At 51.0% G+C, this 22,977-nt stretch overlaps 2 protein-coding genes across 2 annotated transcripts in view; both read right to left on the bottom strand.

Annotated features, from left to right (window-relative positions):
• Window positions 1-2,831: 2,831 nt before the first annotated feature.
• Window positions 2,832-4,640, bottom strand: TREX2 (three prime repair exonuclease 2). Its single transcript, XM_008577053.1, has 2 exons — window positions 4,474-4,640; window positions 2,832-3,843 (listed from the first exon to the last, which is right to left on the bottom strand). The coding sequence occupies exon 2, from the start codon at window positions 3,803-3,805 to the stop codon at window positions 3,095-3,097; it is 711 nt and encodes a 236-aa protein (XP_008575275.1). The 5' UTR covers window positions 3,806-3,843; window positions 4,474-4,640; the 3' UTR covers window positions 2,832-3,094.
• A 780-nt stretch (window positions 4,641-5,420) lies between these two features.
• Window positions 5,421-22,977, bottom strand: part of HAUS7 (HAUS augmin-like complex, subunit 7) — a 27,919-nt gene continuing 10,362 nt past the window's right edge. Inside the window, exons 5-10 of the mRNA XM_008577052.1 lie at window positions 15,056-15,147; window positions 14,353-14,511; window positions 14,165-14,255; window positions 13,456-13,668; window positions 12,947-13,061; window positions 5,421-6,205 (exon numbers count right to left, since the gene is read on the bottom strand). Of these exons, the coding sequence (XP_008575274.1) occupies window positions 6,132-6,205; window positions 12,947-13,061; window positions 13,456-13,668; window positions 14,165-14,255; window positions 14,353-14,511; window positions 15,056-15,147 (744 nt within the window). The 3' untranslated portion in view covers window positions 5,421-6,131. The remainder of the gene's footprint in view (window positions 6,206-12,946; window positions 13,062-13,455; window positions 13,669-14,164; window positions 14,256-14,352; window positions 14,512-15,055; window positions 15,148-22,977) is intronic.

The following is a 22,977-nucleotide window of genomic DNA, read 5'->3' as shown; positions in this document are numbered from 1 at the left end:
CATGTCTTAATTATTCGAGCACATTGTACTGTTACCACGTCTGTCACGTCTGTAGTTATCTGCCTGTCACGTCCATAAAGTGGGAATTAATGTTACAGTGTGCAATCTCAAATCTCTTCCCAAGGTCCCCTTCAGCAACGTCACATTAGTAGCCCAAGACTAGCCACAGTGGAGGTATCATGCCAGAGATCAGTGCACCAGGGCACAGCAGGGCTTGGTTTATCACTGGGTTTTGATTGTCTAGACTTGAGAAAGCGATGGAGAAAATGTTAATAATACAGGTTAAACTGAAGTGTTGTGTCTGTGACCATGACATTGTGAATAGCAAAAAAAAACTTCCAGTACTTGAAAACGATCATCCAACTTAGCAAAGAGGTTGCCTGTGTCACCTGTGAACGTGTGAAGCTCTGCCATACATCTTTGTGGTTTTGCTTTCGTCTCATTAAGATGAACAAAAACTTCAACCGACCTTTCTGTCAGAACCACACTTCTTTACACGTCGCCATCACAGGCTGCGTAGAGAGTCAGTGAGGGAATTTTGTGAGAATCAACTGGCTATATGGAGTTTATAATGAATATGTTGTAGATTTCATTGTATATTTCGTACATAAAATATTGTGGGTTTTATTATTCATAAACTGTGTGCTCACATCATTTATATCAGTAAAATTTATAATAACCGTGTGCGTGTGTGTGCGTTTGTGTGTGTGGAGAGAGAAGGGGACAGACACAGCACATACATACGTACTCATACATGTACAAGGTTGCTTCAAAAAGTTGATGATAAGATTTGTGTTTTCTATTTTTTCCACGAACTTCCCGAAGTGCCCTGTACACACTTACAGCTCCTTTCCTGGAAAGCCGGCTGGTAGCATTTATGAGCACATTCTTGCTTTGAGGCGCCACAGAGGCAGGTTGCAGCCTGTCTGCTCAACACAGGAGGCAGGATGCCTGGCCTGGCTGGTCTGAGCATGGACGCAGGGAGGGTGCCCAAGGTCAGGCCACCGTGAGGCCAGGGCAGCCTGGAGTGGCACAAAAGCAGGTTGGGCTGCTGACCTGTCTGCCTGAACCTGGAGTGGAGCCCCTTCCAGCCTGTCCAGTGAGAACGAACCTGCTTGGTGTCACCTACCCAGCAAGTCAGTCACAAGGCTGCCAGGGTTTTCAGGAGACCACCTACTGGTTCAGGACTGAACCCTGGCCAGCCAGATAAAGGGGAACCCTACCTGGGAGGCCTGTGCCCGCTATTCCTCCAGCTCCTTCTTGGTGCAGGGGCCTGCCTGGCCAGCCCTGGCCTCGTGACACTCTCCCAGGTGGGTGCTCTCCCCAGGAAGCCTGGCTGTGATCAGACCTTCTGGTTGCTAACCACATTCCCAAACAAGCCCCTGCAGGGCTTCCCCTCGCCGCAGCTGCTCCCTCCCCCACCGTTGCGTCCTTGGCCAGGACACAGCTCTCCCTCCATCAGAGCCCCTACCTGCCACCCTCTCCTCTAGGCCAGATTCTGCCCCTCTCATGCTTAAACCCTCTGTGGCTCCCCATTGCCCTCAGGAGCAGTCCTGGCCCAGGCCACAGGATGATGTGGCCGCTGCCTGTGTTCCTGTCTCACCACCCTGCCACCTTGCACATTGCAGTGGCCTATCGTTCTGACCTACTTAGGGTTCCCCAAGTGGGCCCGGCTGGCTTAAGGATCAAGGTTTGGTCATGCGAGTCACTCTCGGGCGTGGGCACCTCACCCCTTACCTGCCACAGCATGACACAGGGCTCTCCCAGCCGGCCTGCCTCCCCCCGCTATTCCTCCAGCTCCTTCTTGGTGCAGGGGCCTGCCTGGCCAGCCCTGGCCTCGTGACACTCTCCCAGGTGGGTGCTCTCCCCAGGAAGCCTGGCTGTGATCAGACCTTCTGGTTGCTAACCACATTCCCAAACAAGCCCCTGCAGGGCTTCCCCTCGCCGCAGCTGCTCCCTCCCCCACCGTTGCGTCCTTGGCCAGGACACAGCTCTCCCTCCATCAGAGCCCCTACCTGCCACCCTCTCCTCTAGGCCAGATTCTGCCCCTCTCATGCTTAAACCCTCTGTGGCTCCCCATTGCCCTCAGGAGCAGTCCTGGCCCAGGCCACAGGATGATGTGGCCGCTGCCTGTGTTCCTGTCTCACCACCCTGCCACCTTGCACATTGCAGTGGCCTATCGTTCTGACCTACTTAGGGTTCCCCAAGTGGGCCCGGCTGGCTTAAGGATCAAGGTTTGGTCATGCGAGTCACTCTCGGGCGTGGGCACCTCACCCCTTACCTGCCACAGCATGACACAGGTCTCTCCCAGCCGGCCTGCCTCCCTGTGAGACCAGGAGGGCCCGAGGGTGGGCCCCCCAAGCAGGTTACCCAGCAACACGAAACCGCCCTCCCCACGGAGCCCAGGACAGGCTCCTTTCCAGGTATCGCCCTCACGGTGCCGGCCACCCCACCTCTCCTCATGCCTCAATAAGCTTAGCAACTTCGGTGGCCCCTCCTGTCGCTCAGCATGTGGGTGGGGGCGCCTCCCTTTTCCCCAGCATCCTGTATCTCACCATTTCACCCTATTACTGCTTCGCAGAGCCAGGACAGAGGCTCTGGGTCCCGCAGCAGGCAGGTACTGGAGCTGGGCTTTGTTCACTGATTTCTGAGGCCTCTGGAGTGATAATGCAGGGAGGGACAATACTCAAGGTGAAGGTAGGAGACCACACACCCACGGAGCTCACCGCAGGGACAGCCACAAGGGGGTGGCCCTGGGGGCTCTACTCCAGCTTCCTCTGGGCAGAGGGAGAGGGGCCTGGCCCCAAGTATCTGGCCAGTGAGGCAGCCGGTGAGAAGTTGACTACGTTTATTGAGACAGGGTGAAGAGTGGATGCTGCGCAGCAGCCAAGCGCGGGAGCACACACCCTGGTCTCGGGGAGCACGGTCCCAGGAGGGCATGGTGAAGGCTCTAGGGATATGTGGCTGCCCCTACGAGGGCCAGCAAAGGCCCGGCATGGGGACATCGAGGTTCTGGTTAGTGCCAGCTGCAGGCCTGAGTCCACTGAACAGGCGAGGGGGGCGCTGCCCGTGGTGCAGGGAGTGCCTATGGCACTCAGGCCTCGGGGCTTGGGGCATCAGGCAGCGAGTACATGGGCTCCACGTGGTCCCAGCTGCGGGCCTGCTCGTCGGCCCAGGCGAGCAGCTCAGCGGCACGGTGCAGGAAGATCAGGAGCAGGGTGTGCACGTCACCCTCTGCTGAGTGGGCCGCGGTCGGCTTGGCGTGGAAATAGCGGTGGAAAAGGCTGCCCAGGCTGTAGCCCCTGCGGCCCTGGGCCCGGGTGCCGTGGCTGTGGGCGCGGTCCAGGCCCCGCAGCGCTGGAAGCGTGTCCAGGCAGACAGTGTCTTGGGGCAGGTGGGCACCCAGGCGCTGCAGCTCCGTGCACAGCAGGGGGAAATCATAATCAAAGCCATTGTGGGCCACAAGGCAGATGGGGCCTGCCTGGCGGCTCAGGAAGGCCTGCAGTGTCCGCACCACGGCACCATCGAAGCTGGCCTTCCGGGACTCTGCCAGGCCTTCGCTGCTTAGGCCAGTGATCTCGCTGGCCTTGGCAGTGAAGGGACGCCCTGGGCACATGCAGAGCGTGAGCTTGTCCAGGACCCGGGGCAGCACAGGGGTGCCAGACTCGTCACGCTCCGGGTTCTCCAGGGAGGAGCGGTGGACAGCAAAGAGGGATATCTCGGCGATCTCGGGCTTCACACTGGGGAGCCCGGTGGCTTCCAAGTCCAGGAAGACAAAGGTCTCAGCCCGGGGTGGCTCGGACATGGTGATGTTCTCAGGGGGATAACGAGGCCGGCCTAAAGCTGCCAAAGCAAGAGGTACACAACCTGAGGGTAAAGAGATGGCACACCCGGGCCCTGCTACCCACGGCCATCTCTCTGGCCAAAGCTCTGACCCCTCTAGGCCTCACTTCCTAACACCCCCACTCCACCAAATGGGCCTTTTGGCTCCAGGAGCAGTTTCTAAGGCCCACAGCCAGGGAGACTTGAAAGGGGCTTCTGGGGTTAGGACCCAGTGAGCAGAGCTTGTCACTTCTGTCCAGAACACACCATGCTCCTCCACTCTGTGCCTCTGGTCCCTCCCTGACCAGCCCCACTTCTGCCACCTAACAAAGAACAAAAGGCCTGATGTGCCCAGAGCCCTCTGCCTCCTGCCTCCAGCTATGTGGGGGGCCCATGCCTACAGTCAGGTCCCCATTAGGGATGTGGGGAAGCAGGTGCAGCTTGGGGATGGCACCTCGGCAGGGACCAGCCCCTTCACCAAGACACCTTGGCTGGGAGCCTCAGGCACAGCACCCTGGCTCTCCATCCCCAGGGCTGGCTGCCAAGAAGCAGGCACCCAAGAAAGCCTCTCCTGGGCTCAGCCCCAAGCTGGTCTCCGCCTGCCCCCAGGCTCCCATTGACTGTCTTGCCAACCCTGTCGCGCTGGCTTACCTGGGGATGGCGCTGGCTGGCTTCCTGGGCTGCTGGGCACCTGTCTGCTCACAGGCTGCTCCAGGCACCCTTTAATCAGTGGCCGCGCCCCACCCCCAGCCGCCTGTTGGGCAACCGGGAGGCCTAAGGCCGCAGGACCTGTGCAGCCGGCTGGCTCACCACCCCCTTGCTAACTCACAGCCGCCGGGATGAGACGCACACCCATGTTTACAGATTGGAAAGCAGGCTCCGGGCCGCACACAGACTCCCGATGAGCAAGGTCACAAGTTGGAAGAATGTGTCCTCACAGGCACGAGGAAGCTGGCGGCACTTGAAAAGCTGTGCCTTCTGTCCAGCCCTGTCTGCAAGTCTGACGGGAGCCAGGCTGTGGCTGCCAGGCCTGGCAGACCAGGTTCAGTTGCTAGCCCCATGCTGGGACATGTCACACGAAGGTAATAGGTCCCCTTCTCCAGGCCTCAGTTTCCCCCTCTTGTTAGGGTGAAGTGGGCTTGGGAGGGTGAACAAGGTGCCTGTGCACGCTGTGCTCAGCCTATGAAGGGGAAGGGGCGCTCTTTAAGGATGGGAGCCTCGGTGTCGCCCAGTGACCGAGATGTTGCCCTACCTACTGCGGCCCTCGAGTCTCTCGGCCTGTAAAGCAGTTAGTGCACCCGGGCAGTGTTGACCACAGGCCTGCCTGTCCTCCCGCCTCCCACAGCAGCGGTCTGTAGGACACCCCAGGTAACTGGGCGGGAGGGGGCCCGGCGCCCAGCTTCCCGTGGCCTCCTTGCCGCAGGTGCCCACAGGGGGACCTGGGGAAGCGAAGGGGCAGGGCAGGCAGTGGCACGTAATAACTTCGTATAGCATACATTATACGAAGTTATACGATGTCCAATCAGTTGAAGGCTAGCTTCCCGTGGCCTCCTTGCCGCAGGTGCCCACAGGGGGACCTGGGGAAGCGAAGGGGCAGGGCAGGCAGTGGCAGGTGCGAGGAGACCCTTCCTCCCCCAGCCACACCTGTTCCCGTGCTTGAAGGGAGGGAGGTGGCCGTGACAGGCACACAGCTCAGGGAGATACTGGGTCACCCTGGGAAGCCCTAGAGCAGCTTCCTGGACAACCAGTCCAGCCACCTCTAAGAATTCCCCAGCCTGGTGCTGGGCGCCCTGAGAAGGAAGGAGGCGGGAACAGGTCCCCACCTGCTGGGTCCCAGGGGTGGGTGACGAGCACTACTGAGGGGCGGCAAGGAGTCCTCACAGGGGACCCTGAGGTCGGCCAGGGGGAGGAGGTGGTGGGGACCCTCCTCACGCACAGCTGGCAACAGGGTACAGTGGCGATTTGGGGGGCTTGGCGTCACTGAGCTGAACTGGGAGGTGGCAGCAATGGGGAGAGGGGCCCAGCCCAGGCCTGCAGGACAGCTGGAGCGCTGCAGCCAGAGGTGGCCCCAGCCCTGGCCCCGGCCCCTGGACACAAATGAGGGGGCAAGCAGCCTGGGCCAGAGAGAAGGGAGAGTGACACAGAGCTGCGAAAGCAAAAAGCAGGCTGGAGGCAGCATCTCGGAGCCTGAGGTTTCCTGTCTCTCCAACTCTGCCCGCTGCCCTCCAAAGGAGCTGTAACTGCTTCTCCTGCGGTGGCTCGTCCCTTCCCACCACCTCAGGCTCCAGGGAGGGCCTCCTGCTCCCACACTATCTGCCCTGTGCCTTGTGCAGGCTGTTGCTGAAGACCTTATGTTTCCGTGTTAGTTCATCCATTTTGGTGGCTGCAGAGGAAAGAAAAACACAAAGAGGAAAGTGAGCCTAGCGCTGCTCAGCCTGGGTAATCCACACGAGGACCACCTCTGCCCTCCCACAAAGGCCGCCTGTCCTCCTTGGCCACTCCTCCTCAGGGAGGGGCCCCCGCACCTGGCCCTCAAGGGGCTTGAAGCCTGGGGCCAGACTCCCACTGTCTCTCCCCAGAGGGGGATTTGGACGGAGGAATTTGGTGGAGAGAGCAGGTAGGGGTCAGCCCTCACCCCATAGGCCCTCAGAGGCAAAGGAGAGGTGGGCTACACTTGGGCTGCCACCAGCCACACCAGGAGCCTTCGCCACCTCTCCTGAGCTGGTGCCACCTCATGCTCAGCACCAAGAGGGTTGCTTTGTATTCTAACTGTGCCGATATTTTCATTGCAGTGGGGTCTTGGGAGGCCTGGGAGGCAAATGGGACTTCAGGTCCACCCTATGGAGACAGCGACCCCAGTGTGAGGTGAGTGACCACGGGACAAGATGCCTGCCTGCTCATAAGGCCATGCTGCTGGGCACGGGCCTGGCAAGCACACCCAGCCCCTCTCTTGAGCCCCTCACTCCATACACAGGGATGTGCTACCAATGTAGCCCAGCCACTGGCACCCAGATTGCTGGGAGAAGCAGCACGGAAACACAGTCCCTCCACAGGGGGTGAGAGGCACGTCAAGACTAAGGCCCTCAGTGCAGCAAAGCCCCATTCCCAGTGGCCTCTAGCACAGATTTGACACTGACCCCTTTCCCTGGGCATGTCTAAAGGTAAGAATTCATCTCAAGTGAGTCGTCAGGAGACAAAAAGAGACAAGTCCCTGCTGGCCCGGTGGCCTGCATGTTCCTCCAGACCCCGGGGCTGGCTAGGTGCTCCGGGCGAGCAGGCGCTTCCCGGCACACAAAGCATCCCTGCTCCACATTGCCCAGGTATAAAGAGAGCCTATCTGAAAAGCCACACCTGTCACCAGTCCTATGGTGCCATGGTCACAGATGAGATGGCGCACTGTTAAGAATACTCAGATCATTACTATCACAATGACAGCACAGATCAGAAGCAGTTTATTAACAGCAATTACACACACTGGATGAGAGTCCCAGTGACAGTGGTGACTAGCATAAATGCTGTAACAAATTTTAAAATGGAAGGTTCGGTTGCAGTTCATTCAGCAAGAAGACACTCCTGAGTGCCCAGTACGCATGTGGCAGGTATGTGCCCAGGCTAAGAGTGGCAAGAAGGCCAGCTGGCCAAGGAGAGGGCCAGCTGGAGAGTTTGTCCAAAAACAGTCTCCAAAGGGAGGGCTCAGAGGTTTTGTGACCTAAAGCCACTACTGGGAACATAGTGTTGGAAAACGTTTACAGGCAAACGCTTCGGTCGCTGCTGCCTGAGGCAGTGGATAGCAGCTGCGGTGAATGACAGCACATCCAGAAGCTCAGGAAGAAAGCTGGGAGCGAGCTGGCCGCAATAGCGCTGTGAAGCCCTGCCGTAGTCCTGGGAGGCCCAGGGCCATGTGTGTGCCCAGGGTTGTGCAAGTGCCCAGGGCGGCCCCAAGAAGGCCCAGGGTCTCTCCTCTCGCCGACCCCAAGGCTCCCAGCAAGCAAGAAGTGGAGGAGAAGGGAGCACTACCCACTGCCTGGCTGAGTGCAATAAAAGAAAACACAAATCCACACATCTAAAAAGCTCAAGAAGCTCCAATGGGATAAACTCAAATTGATCCACATTATAATCAAACTTTCAAGAGCCAAAGACCAACAGAATTTTGAAAACAAGTGAAGACTCTTCACATACAAGGATGTCCAACAAGATTAACAGCTGCTTTTGCATCAGAAGCAATGGAGGCCAGATGACAGTGGGATGACATGCAGCAGCCCCCCTTATCTGCACAGTGGATGGCTGCCAACCCTACTGCCATCAGTAGGAACGTGTTTCTGTTCAAGTCCTCCCACAAATGCGATGCCTTGTCCATCTTAACTAAGCACTTGGCATGCATGGCAGCTGGAACTTTTGCAGTTGGAGGTGCACTAGCAACCAGCACAGCTTTCTTTTCCTTTTTCCTGATTTCATGGAAAGAAGATTTGTTCTTACTTTAGAACTCAGTAACCTCAACACACAATTTTTTTTTATTGTCAAGAACTTTCACTTTTTCATTTAAAGGTAACACTTTACAGCTTTTCTTTGGCATATCCAAATTGCCACCATCAGTACTCTTGTGCTTTGGGGCCATTATGAAATAATATAAGGGTCATGTAATGCCATGACAGTCGATATGATCACTCAGCCAGCTGCTAAGTGACTAGCGGAAGGGTAGTGTCTACAGCATGGATATGTTGGACAAAGGGATGATTCACATCCTGGGTGGGACAGCATGAGACTTCATCATGCTACTCAGAATGGTGTGCAATTTATTTGGTTTGGTTTTGTTTTGTTTTTGGGGGGTTTTTTTGGCAGCTGGCTGGTTTGCAGGCAATTTAAAATGTATGAATTGTTTATTTCTGGAATTTTTCATTTAATATTTTTGGACTGTGATAGGCCACAGGTAACTGAAACCATGGAAAGCAAAACCACAGATAAGGGAGACCACAGTATTCAAAGTATGAAAGAATTATCAACCAATAATTCTATATCTGGCAAAACTATCCTTCAAAAATGAAGGAAAAATTAAGACATCCCAGATTTTTAAAAAAACCTGAAGGAGCTTGTCACTACTGGACCTTCCCTACAAGAAATACTAAAGGTAGTCCTCCAGGCTGAAATAAAAGGACACCAGACAATAACCCAAATCCACATGAAGAAATAAAGAACTCCAATAAAGGTAATGACATAGGTAAGTATATTCATAAAAGTGAATATAAATGTATTTTTGTTTGTGACTCTTTTCTTCTATCTAAATTAAAAGGCAATTGCATACAGCAATAATTACAAACCCAAGTTGATGGGCATACAATATATAAAGTTGTAATTTGTACAAAAATAATAGCACAAAGGAGGGGAGAAGGAAAGAAGCTATAATAGAGTGAAGTTTTTGTACACTATTGAAATTAACTTGGTACGGGATTGTTTTAAGTTGTTAACGGTAATCATAAGGGTAACCACTAAGAAAATAACTTCTAAAAAACAGAGTTAAAGAAACAACATGGGAAAACAGTGTACTAGAAAATATATATTTTAACACGAAGTAGTAAAGATAAATAGGATAGAATAAGATCTGAGAATTATAGAAAACAAAGAGCAAAATGGCAGACATAAATCCTACCTCGTCGGTAACCACATGAAATATCAGTGGATTACACAACCCAATCAAAAGGAAGAGAATGGTAGAATGGATAAAACAAACAGTCACCATGTGATCCAGCAGTCAATACTCCTAGGTAGAGACCCAAGAGAACTGAAAACATATGTTCACACAATGACTTGTACACAGTGTTCATAGCAGCACTATTCGTAACAGCCAAAGGTGGAAACAACTCACATGTCCACCGACAGATGAACAGATAAACAAAATGTAGTATGTCCACATGATGGAATATTATTCAGCTAAAAAGGAATGAAGTACATAGATGAACCTTACGAAACATTATGCTCAGTGAAGGAAGCCAGACGCAAAAAGCCACGTGTCCGTTTATAGGAAACGTCTAGCACGGGAGATCCATGGAGACAGACGGTAAGTAGGTGAGTGGCCACCAGGGCCTGGGTCGGGGCAGTGGGGAGTGACTGTGTTTCTTACTGGGCTGGTGGAAACGTCCTGGACTTAGTGGTGATAGCTGCACAACCATGACTATCTTAAAACCCACTGAATTATAACTTGTAAGAGAGTGAAGTTTATAATATGTGACTTATAGCTCAGTAAAGCTGTTTTTAAAACAAAGAAGAGCAAGGTGGGAAAACTGGCTTTACCTTCTTTCTATGGGTTTATTTTGCCATTTATTCTCTAATCTCCTCAAATATGGTATTGGTACATGGATAGAAAAGAACGTTAAAAAAGAACAGAATAGAGAACGCAGAAACCCACACATATGTGAATACTTGATAACTGACAGAGGTGATGCTGCCGTAGTTCGGGGGAAAGAGTGGGCTTCCGTTAAACGGGGATAGGACAAATGTGTACACAGGTGAGGTAAAATGGAACGGCCCCACCTCACAGCACACGCACACAAATCAACTCTAGGAAGATTACTGACCGGACCGCAGAGGTAATGCCAGAGCTTTTGGAAGATGATATAGGAGAATATCTTCATGATGTAGGAGTAGGAAACTATTGCTCAAGAAGACACAAAAGGCACTATCCATAAAGAAATGATGGCTGCATTTGACTATATTTAAATTAAAAGCTACTGGACATCAAAAGGCCACATAAAAGGTATAAAGAGATAAGGCACATAGTGGCAGAAGACTCATATCTGGGATACAAAAAAGGCCACAAATCAGTGAGAAAAAGACAAGCAACCCAAGAGAACAATGAATAAGACTTAAACGGGCACTTCGCAAAAGGGAAAACTTCAGCAGTCAATAAATGTATGAAAAGGTACAATCTTGTTTGGTAATTAGAGAAATGCAAAATAAAGATGCAATGAAATACCACTGCACGCCCACCAAACAGGAACCAATGAGAAAGTCAGGACCCAGTAAGTACTGATGGGGGTGTGCAGCAAGGGGATGTCACACACGCTGCTGGGAGGATGGGCAATGTGGCAGGACCGAGTCACACTGAAGACAAGCACACTCACCCCATGTGACCCAGTAATTCTACTCCTAGGGAGACAGCTGGAAAAACAGGCACACACGTGCATAGGAGACATGGTCAAGATTGTTCAAAGCAGCATTATTCAGAAGAACCCAAAATGGAAACAACGCACAGTCTGCCACCAGCAGAGTGGACAGATACGGTGCGACATAGGTCTACGATGGAATGCTATATGGCAACCTGCAGCCCACCACCTGCTGCTGTAAGCGACATTTTACTGCAACACAACCGCACTCATTCATTTACATGTCCTCTACGGCTGCTTTCCCGCTACAACAGCGCAGCTATCTAGTGGCCACAGAGACCATGTGGCCCACAAAGCCTAAAATATTTACTATCTGGCCCTTTACAGAAAAAGTGTGCCAACCCCTCCCACAAGGCAGTGAAAATGAGCATGTTATAGATACACATAAGTACATGAGTCTCACAGAGTTATCGCCAAGTCACAACAGCAGTCACCCGCAGGTAGGAGAGGATTATGACCGGGAGGGACACATGGGACGTGCTAGCCATGTCCTATTTCCTGACCTGGGCTATGGTGACACAAGTGTTCACTTTAAAATCATGTGAATTGGAATGGAGGGAGCTTGACACAGCACAGGAAAATATCAAACCAGTTCATGTTTACAGCCCTACAATTGAGACTCCTCCTGAAATGCTATTTTTCTTAAAAAACTTTTCTGAATATTTCCATGATCAACAAAAACCTAACTCAGAAAAAAATTAAATTCACATACAATTTTGCCCCTATCCAATGGCAAAACTGTTAAAAGATGAAATCTAGGGCCCGGCCCGGTGGCGCACTGCTACAGGGTTCGGATCCCACATACAGACCGGTTCCTGCTCGCTGGCTGAGCAAGGTGCAGGCACACAGCACCGAGGGTTGCGATCTGTTGCCAGACACGAAAAAAGCCAAAAAAAGAAGATGAAATCCAGTGCTGATGATGACACAGCAAGATGGAAATCGTTTGGGCCTGATAACCTGGCCTCACTAACACACCTTCGGGAACTCTGTCCTAAGGACAAAACCTAAAATGGGGAAAACAGTTTATGTCTAAACATGTTCACTGTGTCCTTTTCTTAAAAGATTGTTCATCAAGAGGGAAAAGAAACCTAAGTAATAAACAGTCACTGGAGAATATCTGAAGACTAGAGAGAAGGCTAAAGAAATAGGGGACAACCACCCGCCCCTGACTCCAACACAGAAAATCAACATCCCGATCACAGCTCATTCCCTTCGAGGGCTGCTTCTACGTTTCTCCTTTGGAAAGGTGAGGTCATACTGCGTGTTTCATCTCTTGACCCGCGCTCCCTCGACTGTTTTGCAGCGTGTGCTTCCACATGCCGTCGTACCCAACGGCGAGCGCTACCCACCGCACAGAGGGCTGCTGTTTGCCAAGCGGTGCCTGACGTGAGAGCTTGGCTTGTTTCCATCCCTCACTACCGTAAATCCTGCAAGAGCATCATGCAGTATAGTGAAAAACTGAAGATGACGTACAGACTCCGTAACAGAAGATGTTAAGAAAATGATAGCAAATGCCTAAAGGCAAAGTGTTTGACAACTGAAAACATTACTTAGGAAACCTGGGAAAAGGCTTACAATGAGGTCAAAGGGACAGAACGTGATATGAACGTACATGTGAAACTGTACATATGTTATGATTATACTTACCTTGTAGAAAGAAATTAAGAACAATAATAGGAAAAAGAGTGGAAGGAAACAGCAAAATACTAACAACGGCCACCTCTGGGTGGCCAGGGTACAGGTCAAAGACCCCACATGTCTTTGGGTTAGCCCAATTTTCCACAATGAATATTTTTATTTTATAACCCGTTGAAAGCATCTTTTCAAGAGAAGGAGAACATGCATTAGAAAAAGAAGAAAGAAAGAAGAGACCAGTCCCCAGATGCTCGCCAAGAGCTGGCTGGGCACAGGAACAGGAACCCAGAGGGCCCAGGCAGCCCTGCCCACCTGCGGGCGTGGCCACATACCTAGACTCATCATGGAGTTGCTGCTGCCCCAGCAGATCTGCTCTCCCGGCTGCTCCTTGGCTGCCTCCGCAGCTTTCACAGAGGTGACAGCAGCCTCCACGACTGTTCTCAACAGCTGAGGGGGGGAGTGGGAGCATTAAATGCTGCTGGTTTCACCTAGAGATGGCATCTCCTCCTTCCCACCCAAGTTCACACCAAGCATGTGGCATTTACCCCCAAAGACAGCCAAGGGCGAGGGAGAGAACTCCAGCTAGGGAATCGCCAATCAGATTTCTCAAAATTAAGTCCCCGTCCTCCTGGCCCAGCAGGGAAGCCACACTATTACATCACTGTGGCAACCTTCGGTGCCTACTGACATGCTGGTACTGAGTGTCATCCCAGCCTGAGCAAAGTGTCTCCCCAACCTGCCAAAGGTCCCAGCCCCAGAGCCCAGGGCCGAGGCCAAGCCTCTCCTGGCCTCTGCTGCCAACCCTCAGGTATCTCTTGTCGAGGGGAGAAGAGATTCTTACCTGGCTGCAGGAAGTCAGAGTCTGGGACACGGCCTGGATGATGGGGCCGCACGGGTGGAGGTTGGGGCCTGGGCGCTGGCAGCACTCACCCAGTTCATCCTCGTAGACTTGGAGGAAAGCCAGGATGAGCTGGTGGAAGTCGGAGATGGCCAGGCGCAGCTTCTGGTCCAGGGTGCTGGGGTTGGCCCCAGCCACAGAGGCCCCCTGCCTGTGCTGCGCAAAGCCAGAGGCAGAGAGACTCGGGGCCTGGCCAGACCCGGCTGCTGCCGCATGCCCAGTCTCAAGGCTGCACAGTCGGAGGAAGCAAGCTCCGCAAACCAGGAGACAGAGGGGCTGAGCAGAGCAGCTCAGTTCACAGCAAGACCTTCTGACCTCTGCTATGCTCGTGTGGGCCTCAGTCTCCCCAACTGGCAAGTCAAGAAGCCGGGCCAAGGGCTGCTGGGAGAGCTGACGTAACAGGGTACGCCTAACAGCTGAGGCCGAGCCCCTCCATTCCAGGAAAGCTCCCCCACTCATGCACAGGGCTTTGCACCTTAATAGGGACTGAGCACCCACCGCGCTCTAGAACCTGTTGGGCCCTATGCACGAGCCACCTCACTTAGGCCCTGGCACACTGTGCTGGGGGAGGTGACATCACTTGCCTAGGACACAAAGCAGGGCCTCATCACCACGCCCCACAGCCCCCGAGGCTGGCACCCCTCACCTTTACCTGCAGTGACTGCAGCTTGGCCGTGCTCTCCTGCAGCTGCCTGGCCAGCTCTGTCACCTTCTCCTCCTCTGACTCGGCAGAGGGGCTAGCCCTGCAGGGAGAGAAGAGGAGACACTTCCAGCTCACCGCCACTGTGGGTGTCGGGCCACCCTGCGGTCCACACGCGGGAGGCCCCTCAGGGCATGCACCTTCGCCAGTTGTCGCTCTGCTCGTGGAGGAGGGGCTGCATATCCAGGCACCATGGGTCACACTCAGGGTTCAGGAGCATCCGCAGGTGCGGGCTGGAGAATACCTCCCCCAGCAACACCTCATTCTTCTCCCTGGTGTCCTCGAAGTGCTCCTTCAGGCTGCAAAGTCAGCCCCCAGGGCCACGTGGTCACAGGCCAGAGCACTGGCTCAGCAAGCCCTTTGTCCCACGTGAAGTCCCAAGAGATGAGACCAGGCAGAGAGGCCGGAAGAAGGAACCCCACCACCTGGCACTTCTCCCAGCCTCTGCCTGTTGGCTCCTCCAAGAAGCCTGCCCGCCCACAGGGGTGCCCCAGGCACCTGCCCTCCTCCATCATGCCCTGCTGTCTTCTCTGAGGCCCACCCCACACCTTGAAACTGACTGCCCGGGACCTGGGGCAGCAACCTGGCACACTCAGACTGCAGCTGCACCTCACCCGTACACCACCTGGCCCCCAACCAGCTGGCCAGCTCCCCAAGGGGGGTGCCCTGCTGGCTTCCATGCCCAGCTCTTGGGCCAGGATGTGGTTGCAGCTGGCAAGCTGCTGCCACCAGAGGGGGACAGTTAGACCCAGCTGGAGATGGGACCCCAACCCCCACCAGCTCCAGATCTAGGACCAAGAAGATCCCGTCAATGGCATCCACCTGGGCCATTCGAACCTTTACCTCAAGCAATTGGCACACCCAGTGGTCAGGCTCCGGACCGCGTCTAGCAACTGGTCCATAAAGTGCAGCTGCTTATGGGCACAGGCACGGCCCTGGGAAAAGAAGCCCACACGTTTTCACTGGCTAGACCTAAGCCAGTCCGAGGCCAGCTGTTCCAGGGGCTGCTGCCCCACATGCTGCCCACTGCTGGGAGCCTAGCCCACCAGCTTGCCAGTCCCCACCCAGCAATGTTTTGGACTGGCTTAGGGACCTTGGTCTCAGGGCTGCTGCCATCAAATGTTCCCTGTCCAACCCATCTCGGGTTGCAATGACACCCAGGAGCATACTCTGGAAAGTGCCAAGTGCTGCAGAAACATACAGGAGTGTATATTTGTCACACAGCCAACAGCACGGCTTATTGCGTGGGCATGTGGCATGTAGCAGGGCCTCCTAAGGTAGAACACAACCCAGAGGGACCTGATGGTGGCCTACGGCTCAGGAACACTTCCAGGACAAGGTCTGCTCTCCTGAGCAGATCACCCTCCCAGCCAGGAATGGCCAAAGCCAACCAGCACAGCAGGGCAGGGCCGTGGAGAGCCCTGCTCTCTAGGCAGGGCACTGACATTGCAGTCGGTCCCCAAGGCCTCAGCCTCCCCAAGCAGCAGCTCTCAGGAGGCAGCTGCCGGGCCAGAGTGCAAGGCTTCAGCTAGCGCACTCTTGCTTCCTCCAGCAAGAAGAGGCTCACCACTGGTCCCCAGGACCTAACTGCCAACCGAGAGGCCATCCATGCCCAATCCACAAAGCCTAGTGTAAGCAGGGTGGCCCGAAAGACAGCTGGGCCTGTCTCTGCACCCTGACCTCCTCCTTGCCCCTGCCCCAGCACACACACCAGGATGAACTCACACAGCCAGCACCATGGCACTTACACCCAAAGCCAGCATGAAGTCCCAGGCATGAATGAAAGGGCCAGGGGCTCCTTGGAGCATTTCTGGCCCAGGCAACCCTGGGTGAGGAGTAGACTTGGGGGCAGCAGGGGCACACTCACTCAAATATTCGGAGCTCAGCTCCCTGTCTGCTGGAACCAGGTCTTAGGCCTGGCTCCCGGCTGTGACCATGTCAAGTCCACGACCGCATTCCTACAAGTGGCTTCTCAGACCTCCTCACTACCTCCTTGACTCATCCTCCCAATCTGCCTGAGGGACACACTTGCAGGGCAGCCCTGGAGCAGGGGTGGGACACTGTCTAGACAGGAGACAGCCCAGACAGATAGACAAGAGCAATCGCCACTCAGGACCTCATGAAGTCTTAACCAGTGAGTGGCCTGTGCTGGGACACCTCTGCCTGCCATCCCTTCCTCAGTGGACAGCTGGCTCCAACAGCCTCTTCGCCCCCAATGCCCAGGAAGGGATAGGTGGCCTGATCAGGATTCCACCAGCCACCAGGTCAGGCTGTGACCATGGTACTGACTGCACTGGGCAGTCCTGGCTGACATCTCCACTGAAGTCCCCTCTGGATCACTAGGACCTAGCCCTCCAAGCCTGAGACTCATCTGAACACCGTATCTCATCTGTCTCCTCTCTGCTCCCCAGCAAGGGATGGATCCAACAAGGGCCCTCTGGAAAAGTCTGCAGAACAAACCCACAAAGCCTCAAACCCTGCCATGCTCCAGGACTCTGTCCCCTGCCCCCATCAGCAAATCTGGTTGGCTTGGCCAAAGCCAGGCGCTCCTCCAGCCTTCTCCGCTACCAACACCCCCATGCCAGCACACACATGTGCCTGGGTGCTGCCGCAGTCTGCCGATGTATCTCCAGGCAGCGACCTGCCCTACCCAACCTTATCCTCCATGCCACGGCCACATTGTCTCTCATACCTAACAGAAACCAGTCGTTCCTCAGCTCAAACTCTCCAGGGGCCACCACCATATTGAGAGCAACACTCTAAGGCCTCCCAGGTCTACAAACACCTGCTCCATCTGCCCTACCCTACTGTACACCCTTTTCTGCTCCAGCCAAACTGGTCACTGGCTGTTTCTTGAACACACCAAGCACTCGCCGCCTCAGGGACTTTGCGCTTGCTATTCTCCAGCTGTGCGCACTCCTCTCCCACATGTCCTCTTTTCATTCAGCTGCACGATATTTTTTATTGAGCTACAATGCACATGCCATGAAATGCATTGCAGGCAAGCATACAGTTCAGCAGTTACTAGGATATTCAGAGCTGTGCGGCCATGACATCTCTATCTCCCCAGAGAGAAATCCCGTCCCCATCAGCATCAGTCCCCATTCTCCCCTCCCAGCCCCTGGCACCCACTCATGTCCTGTCTGTCTCCATAGATTTGCCTATTCTGGACATTTCATGTAAACGGAACCGTATACTACGTGACCTTTGCGACTGGCTTCTTCCAGTTGGCATAATATACGACAATCACTCATGTTATAGCATGTACCAGTAGTTTATTCTTTATTATTGCTAGTTAGATTTTGCGTTCACCAGTTGATGAACATTTGGGTTATTTCCACTTTTTGGCTATTATGAACAATACTTTGAACATTCATGCACAAGCTGTTGTGCGCACATATGTTTTCAATTGTCTCGTGTCTATGCCTAGGAGTGGAATGGCTGGGAGTGTGATGACTCTATTTTTAACCTTTTGAGAAATTGCTAGACTGTTTTCCACCAGAGCTGCACCATTTGACATTCCCAGCAGCAGTGCAGGAGGGCTCATGTCTCCTTGTCCTCACCAGCACTTGCTATTGTCCTAGTGTGTGTGAAGTGGCACCTCTCGGTTTTGACTTGTATTGCTATAATGACCAATGACGTTGAGCAGCTTTTCATGAGCTTACTGGCCATTTGTTTACCTTCTTTGGAGAAATGTCTATTCAGATCCTTTGCCCATCATTTTTGAATTGGGTTCTTTGTCTTTTTCTTATTGAGTTGTATGTGTTCTTAATACAAGTCCCTTATCAGATACATGATTTACAAGTATTTTCTCCCATTCTGTAGGCTGTCTCTTCACTTTCTTGATGGTGTCCTTTGGTGCACCAGTGTTTAATTTTAATGAAACCCAATTGATCTAATTTTTGCAGCTTGTGCTTTTAGCATCAAAATGATGATTTTAAATAATATTCTTATGAACTAATGGATTTAAATATATATGCCATAACAAAGTGTTCCAGGCTCAACTTCCTGCCCCAAGTCTGCATAACCACTGAGTGTCGCTGTTCTAGGCCTCTTCAGGGGACAAGGCAAGGAAATGTACATATATATATATTTTAAGTTAAAATATATTAGGAGCTCACACTTATATTCCTAATTAAAATTCAAGACTACAGGGTTTAACCAAATCTAATGATCTGATGTCCATATTTCCTTTCTCACACCCCCACTCCCAGGTCTCAACAATGCCAACAAAATTGTCCATTTGCTTTTATTTTTTATTCCATAACAAAAAATGAGATCCTTACATGCTGCTGCAACATGAATGAACCTTGAAAACACTGTGCCCAGTGAAGATGCCAGTCACAAAAGGCCACATACTGTAGGATTCCATTTAGATGAAACTGAAACAGACAGTAAATTAGGGGGTGCCAGGGCCTGGGGGGAACAGGGAGTGGTTCCTTTTGGGGTGATAAAAATGGTCGGGGGCTGACTCTGTGGCGCACTCGGGAGAGTGCAGCACTGGGAGCGCAGCAGTGCTCCCTTCGCAGGTTCGGATCCTATATAGGGATGGCTGGTGTGCTCACTGGCTGAGTGCGGTGCGGCCGGTCACAAAAAGGACAAAAAATAAATGGTCAGAACTAGAGAGAAGTAGTGGCTGCACAGCATTATGACCGCACTAAATGGCACAGAATTGTATGTGAACATGCTTAATGCCACTGGACTGTGCACTTAAAAATGGTTAACGTGGTACATTTTATGTGTGGTGCATTTGACCATAATTTTTTAAGTTTAAAAAAAAAGAGTAGAGCCTTTTGGGGGCCTGCTGGGAAATTGTTTTAAATGGTTAAAATGGTAGATTTTATGTTCCGTGCATTTTCCCACAATAAAAACATGAAAAGAATAAAGTATAGGGAGGGTTCCAACTGTGGGTCATACAGAGGAAATGCGTGCTTGTCTCTCTGCCATTGAACGCCCACCTCCCAGGGGGTCAGAACACATGAGGCAGGGGTCGCGGTCTCCGAGATGTAAATGCCAGCGGGCAGGTCCGGAGGAACCCCAGCAAGCGAAGCTGTCATTCAGAGAGGCTGTGAGCATCTGTGTTTTCTCCTCCAGCATCTCCTGACCTGAACTCTGCCCAGATGGCCAGGAAGGGAGCACTACCGTACAGACAGAGAGGGCTCCAGGAGAGACCTTCTAGTTCTGGCTCAAGGAGCAGAGCAGAGAACCCCTAAAGCCCAGGGAGTATGGAGGAAATCCGCTGGCCGTTTTCTGTTTGCTCAGACCACAGACCCGAGGGCCCAGGCAATAAGAGCAGCCAGTGACAGAGAAGTGCAGCAGGCAGAACTCTGAGTACAGGCAACCTCCCTCTGCATTCGGTGGGGCAACAGCACCAACAGCACAGGGCCAAACCCTCTTGCTGTTTTTCCCTCTCTATCCTCCCTCCACTGAGCCGCAGTCACAGAAGTAAATGGCTTATGGCTGGAGGACAAAAACGGGAGCCCCAGGGAACTAGAAAGTACCAAAGAGATAGCAGAAAGAGCTCAAGAAAGTGACCCCACAAATCTGTTTATGAATGCCTGGGCCCAGCCCCACCAGGGCATGGGTGGTTCTGCTCATGATGAGCAAAGACTCTGATTACTAAGCCAGCAGAGAGGCCAAAGCCAAGGTCCAGGCTGACCACTGGGTGCTCATGTGTAGGATGGCCCCAACAGCAGTGCAAAGGCTGCACAGACTCAACTGGCATTGGAACCACAGGCCAGAGAGGGGCTGGAACTTGTGCCAGCTAAACCACAAACATCAACATTCTCCATACAATTTAACAAGACCCCCAGTCAAAGAAGTAGTCAAAATGTCCAGGAAGTTACTTGGCACAGAAAGAATCACAAAAATCTCAACCTGCATGAGAAAAGACAATCAAGAGACGCCAATGGCGAGATTACACAGATATTGGAATGATCTGACAAAGATTTTAAAGCAGCTGGTATAAAAACATGTGAATAAACAATCGTGAACACTCTTGAAACAAAAGTTAAAACAGAAAGCATCAGCAAATAAAGAGAAAAAAAATTTTTTTTAAAACCTACCACATGGACACTTTAAAACAGAATAACAGAATAAATGAAATGAAAACTCACTGGATGTGGACTTTGGGTGATAATGACATGTCAGGGCTGGTTCACAGATGGCAAACAAATCTATGCAGTGCAGGACACCAATAGTTGGGGAGGCTGGGCAGGGGTCTCTAGGAATTCTCCACACTTCCTGCTCAATTTTGCATGAACCTAAAACTGCTCTATGAGATTAAAAAATTATGAGCCTTGTGGACCTGCTGTACAATAACAAAAGGTCTAATATTTGTGTCATAGCAGGCCCAGAAGGAGAGGAGAAAAGCGTATGGTGCTGAAAAAACATTTGGAGAAATAATGGCTGAAAACTTCCCAAGTTTGATGAAAGACACAAACATACAGATTTGAGAAGGTGAGTCAATCCAAACAGAACAAACCCAAAGAAATCCTCCCCCAAACACATTCTAATCAAACTGCTGGAAACAAAAGACAAAGAAAAAAATCTTTTAAGTAGAGAGACAAAAATGATGCATGACCCACAGGGAAAAATTATTTGAATGACTGAAGATTTCTCATTAAAAGAACTGCCAACCCTGAGTTGTATATCCAGTGAAAATATCCTTCAGGAATGGAGAAACAGACATTCTCAAATAAATGAAAACCATGAGAATTTAGAATCGGCAGACCTCCTCTGAAAGAACTGCTGAAGGCAGTTCTTCAGACAGAGTAAAATGACACCAAAAGAAAAACCTGGAATATCACAAATGAAGGAAGAAAAGAATGAAGGGCAAAACCACACAATCATCTCAACAGATGCAGAAAAAGCATTTTAAAAAATTCAACACACTTTCACGATAAAAACACTTAGTAACCTAGGAATAGAAGGGAACTTCCTCAACCTGATAAAGGTATGTGCAGAAACCAACGGCTAACATCACACTAAATGGTGAAAGAGTGAATGGAAGATTTCCCTCAGAGATCAGGAACAACATAAGGATGCCCACTCCCACCACTGCTACTCAACACTGTACTGCAGATGCTAGCCAGAGCAATCAGGCAAGAAACAGAAATAAAAAGCATCCAAATTGGAAAGGGAGACAAAAAACTATCTCTATTTGCAGACGACACAATCTTGTATATAGAAAATCCACTAAAAAACCATTAGAACTAACAAACAAGTTTAGCAAGATGGCAGGATATGAGAGCAGTATGCAAAAATCAATTATATTTCTACACACAAGCAATGAATAATACAAAAGTGAAATTAAGAAAATAATTTCATTTAAAATGGCATCATGAAGAATAAAATATTAGGAATAAATTTAACAAGTGAAGATTTGTACACTGAAAGCTACAAAACATAGTTGAAAGAAATTAAAGGCCTAAACAAGTGGAAAGACATCCCATGTTGGTCTATCAGAAGACTTAATCTAGTTGATGGCAAAACTTCCCAAATTCATCAAAAGACTCAATGCAATCTCCATCCAAATCCCAGATGGTTTATTTGCAGAGACTGACAAGCCAATCCTCAAATTCATATGGAATTGCAAGGAGCCCCAAATAGTCAAAACAATCTTGAAAAAACAGAAAGTTGGAGGACTTACATATCAAAACTTATTACAAAGCTACAGTAATCAAGACAGCATGGCCCTGGCATAAAGACAGACATATAGATCAATAGAATAGAAGGAGAAATCAGGAATAACCCTCATGTTTATGGCCAATTGCTTTTTAACAAGGGTGCCAAGACAATTCAATGGGGAAAGAATACTCTTTTCAACCAATGGTGGTGGGAACAACTGGATATTCACAAGCAAAAGAATGAAATTGTACTCCTACCTCACTCTACACATAAACACTAACTCAAAATCACAAGAAACAAAAGAAAAAGTAAACAAATAGGATTATATCAAACTAAAAATCTGCACAGCAAAGGAAACAATCAACAGAGTGAAAAGACAACCTACGAAATGGGAGAAAATATTTGCAAGCCACACATCCGACAATGGATTAATATCCAGAATATATGAAGAACTCAGACAACTTCACAGTAAAAAAAAAAAAAAAAAATCCGATTAAAAAATGGGCAAAGGGGCTGAATAGACATTTTTCAAAGGAAGACATACAAATGGCCAACTGGTACATGAAAAAATGCTCAAGATCAGTAGTCATCAAAGAAAGGCAAATCAAAACCACACTGAGATATTCTCTCAGCCCAGTTACACTGGCTATTTTTAAGAAGACTATAACAAATGCTGGCAAGGATGTGGGGAAAGGGGGACCCTTCTACACTGTTGGTGGGACTGTAAATTAGCACAGCCATTATGGAAAAGAGTATGGAGGTTTCTCAAACAACTACAGATAGAACTGCCATAGAATCCAGCAGTCTTCTGCTGGGTGTATACCCAAAGGAATGGAAATCATTGAGTCAGAGGAATATGTGCACTCCGATGTTTATTGCAGCTCTACTTAAAACAGTTAAGAGTTGGAACCAACCTAAATGCCCATAGATGGAGGACTGAATAAGGAAAATGTGGTATATCTACACAATGGAATAATAATCACCCATAAAATAGAATGGAATTCTGCTATTCACAGCAACACGGATGAGCCTGGAAAAATTATGTTAAGTGAAATAAACCAGGCACAGAAAGAGAAATACCACATGTCCTCAACCATAACTAGGAGAGGAGGAGGGAGGGAGAGAGAGAGGGAGGG

The sequence above is a fragment of the Galeopterus variegatus genome, unplaced genomic scaffold (assembly GCF_000696425.1).
Source record: "Galeopterus variegatus unplaced genomic scaffold, G_variegatus-3.0.2 Scaffold1442, whole genome shotgun sequence".
In the NCBI taxonomy this organism is placed as follows: domain Eukaryota; kingdom Metazoa; phylum Chordata; class Mammalia; order Dermoptera; family Cynocephalidae; genus Galeopterus; species Galeopterus variegatus.
The sequence above is the reverse complement of the archived record's forward strand: the minus strand, read 5'-3'. Positions and strand labels throughout refer to the sequence as shown.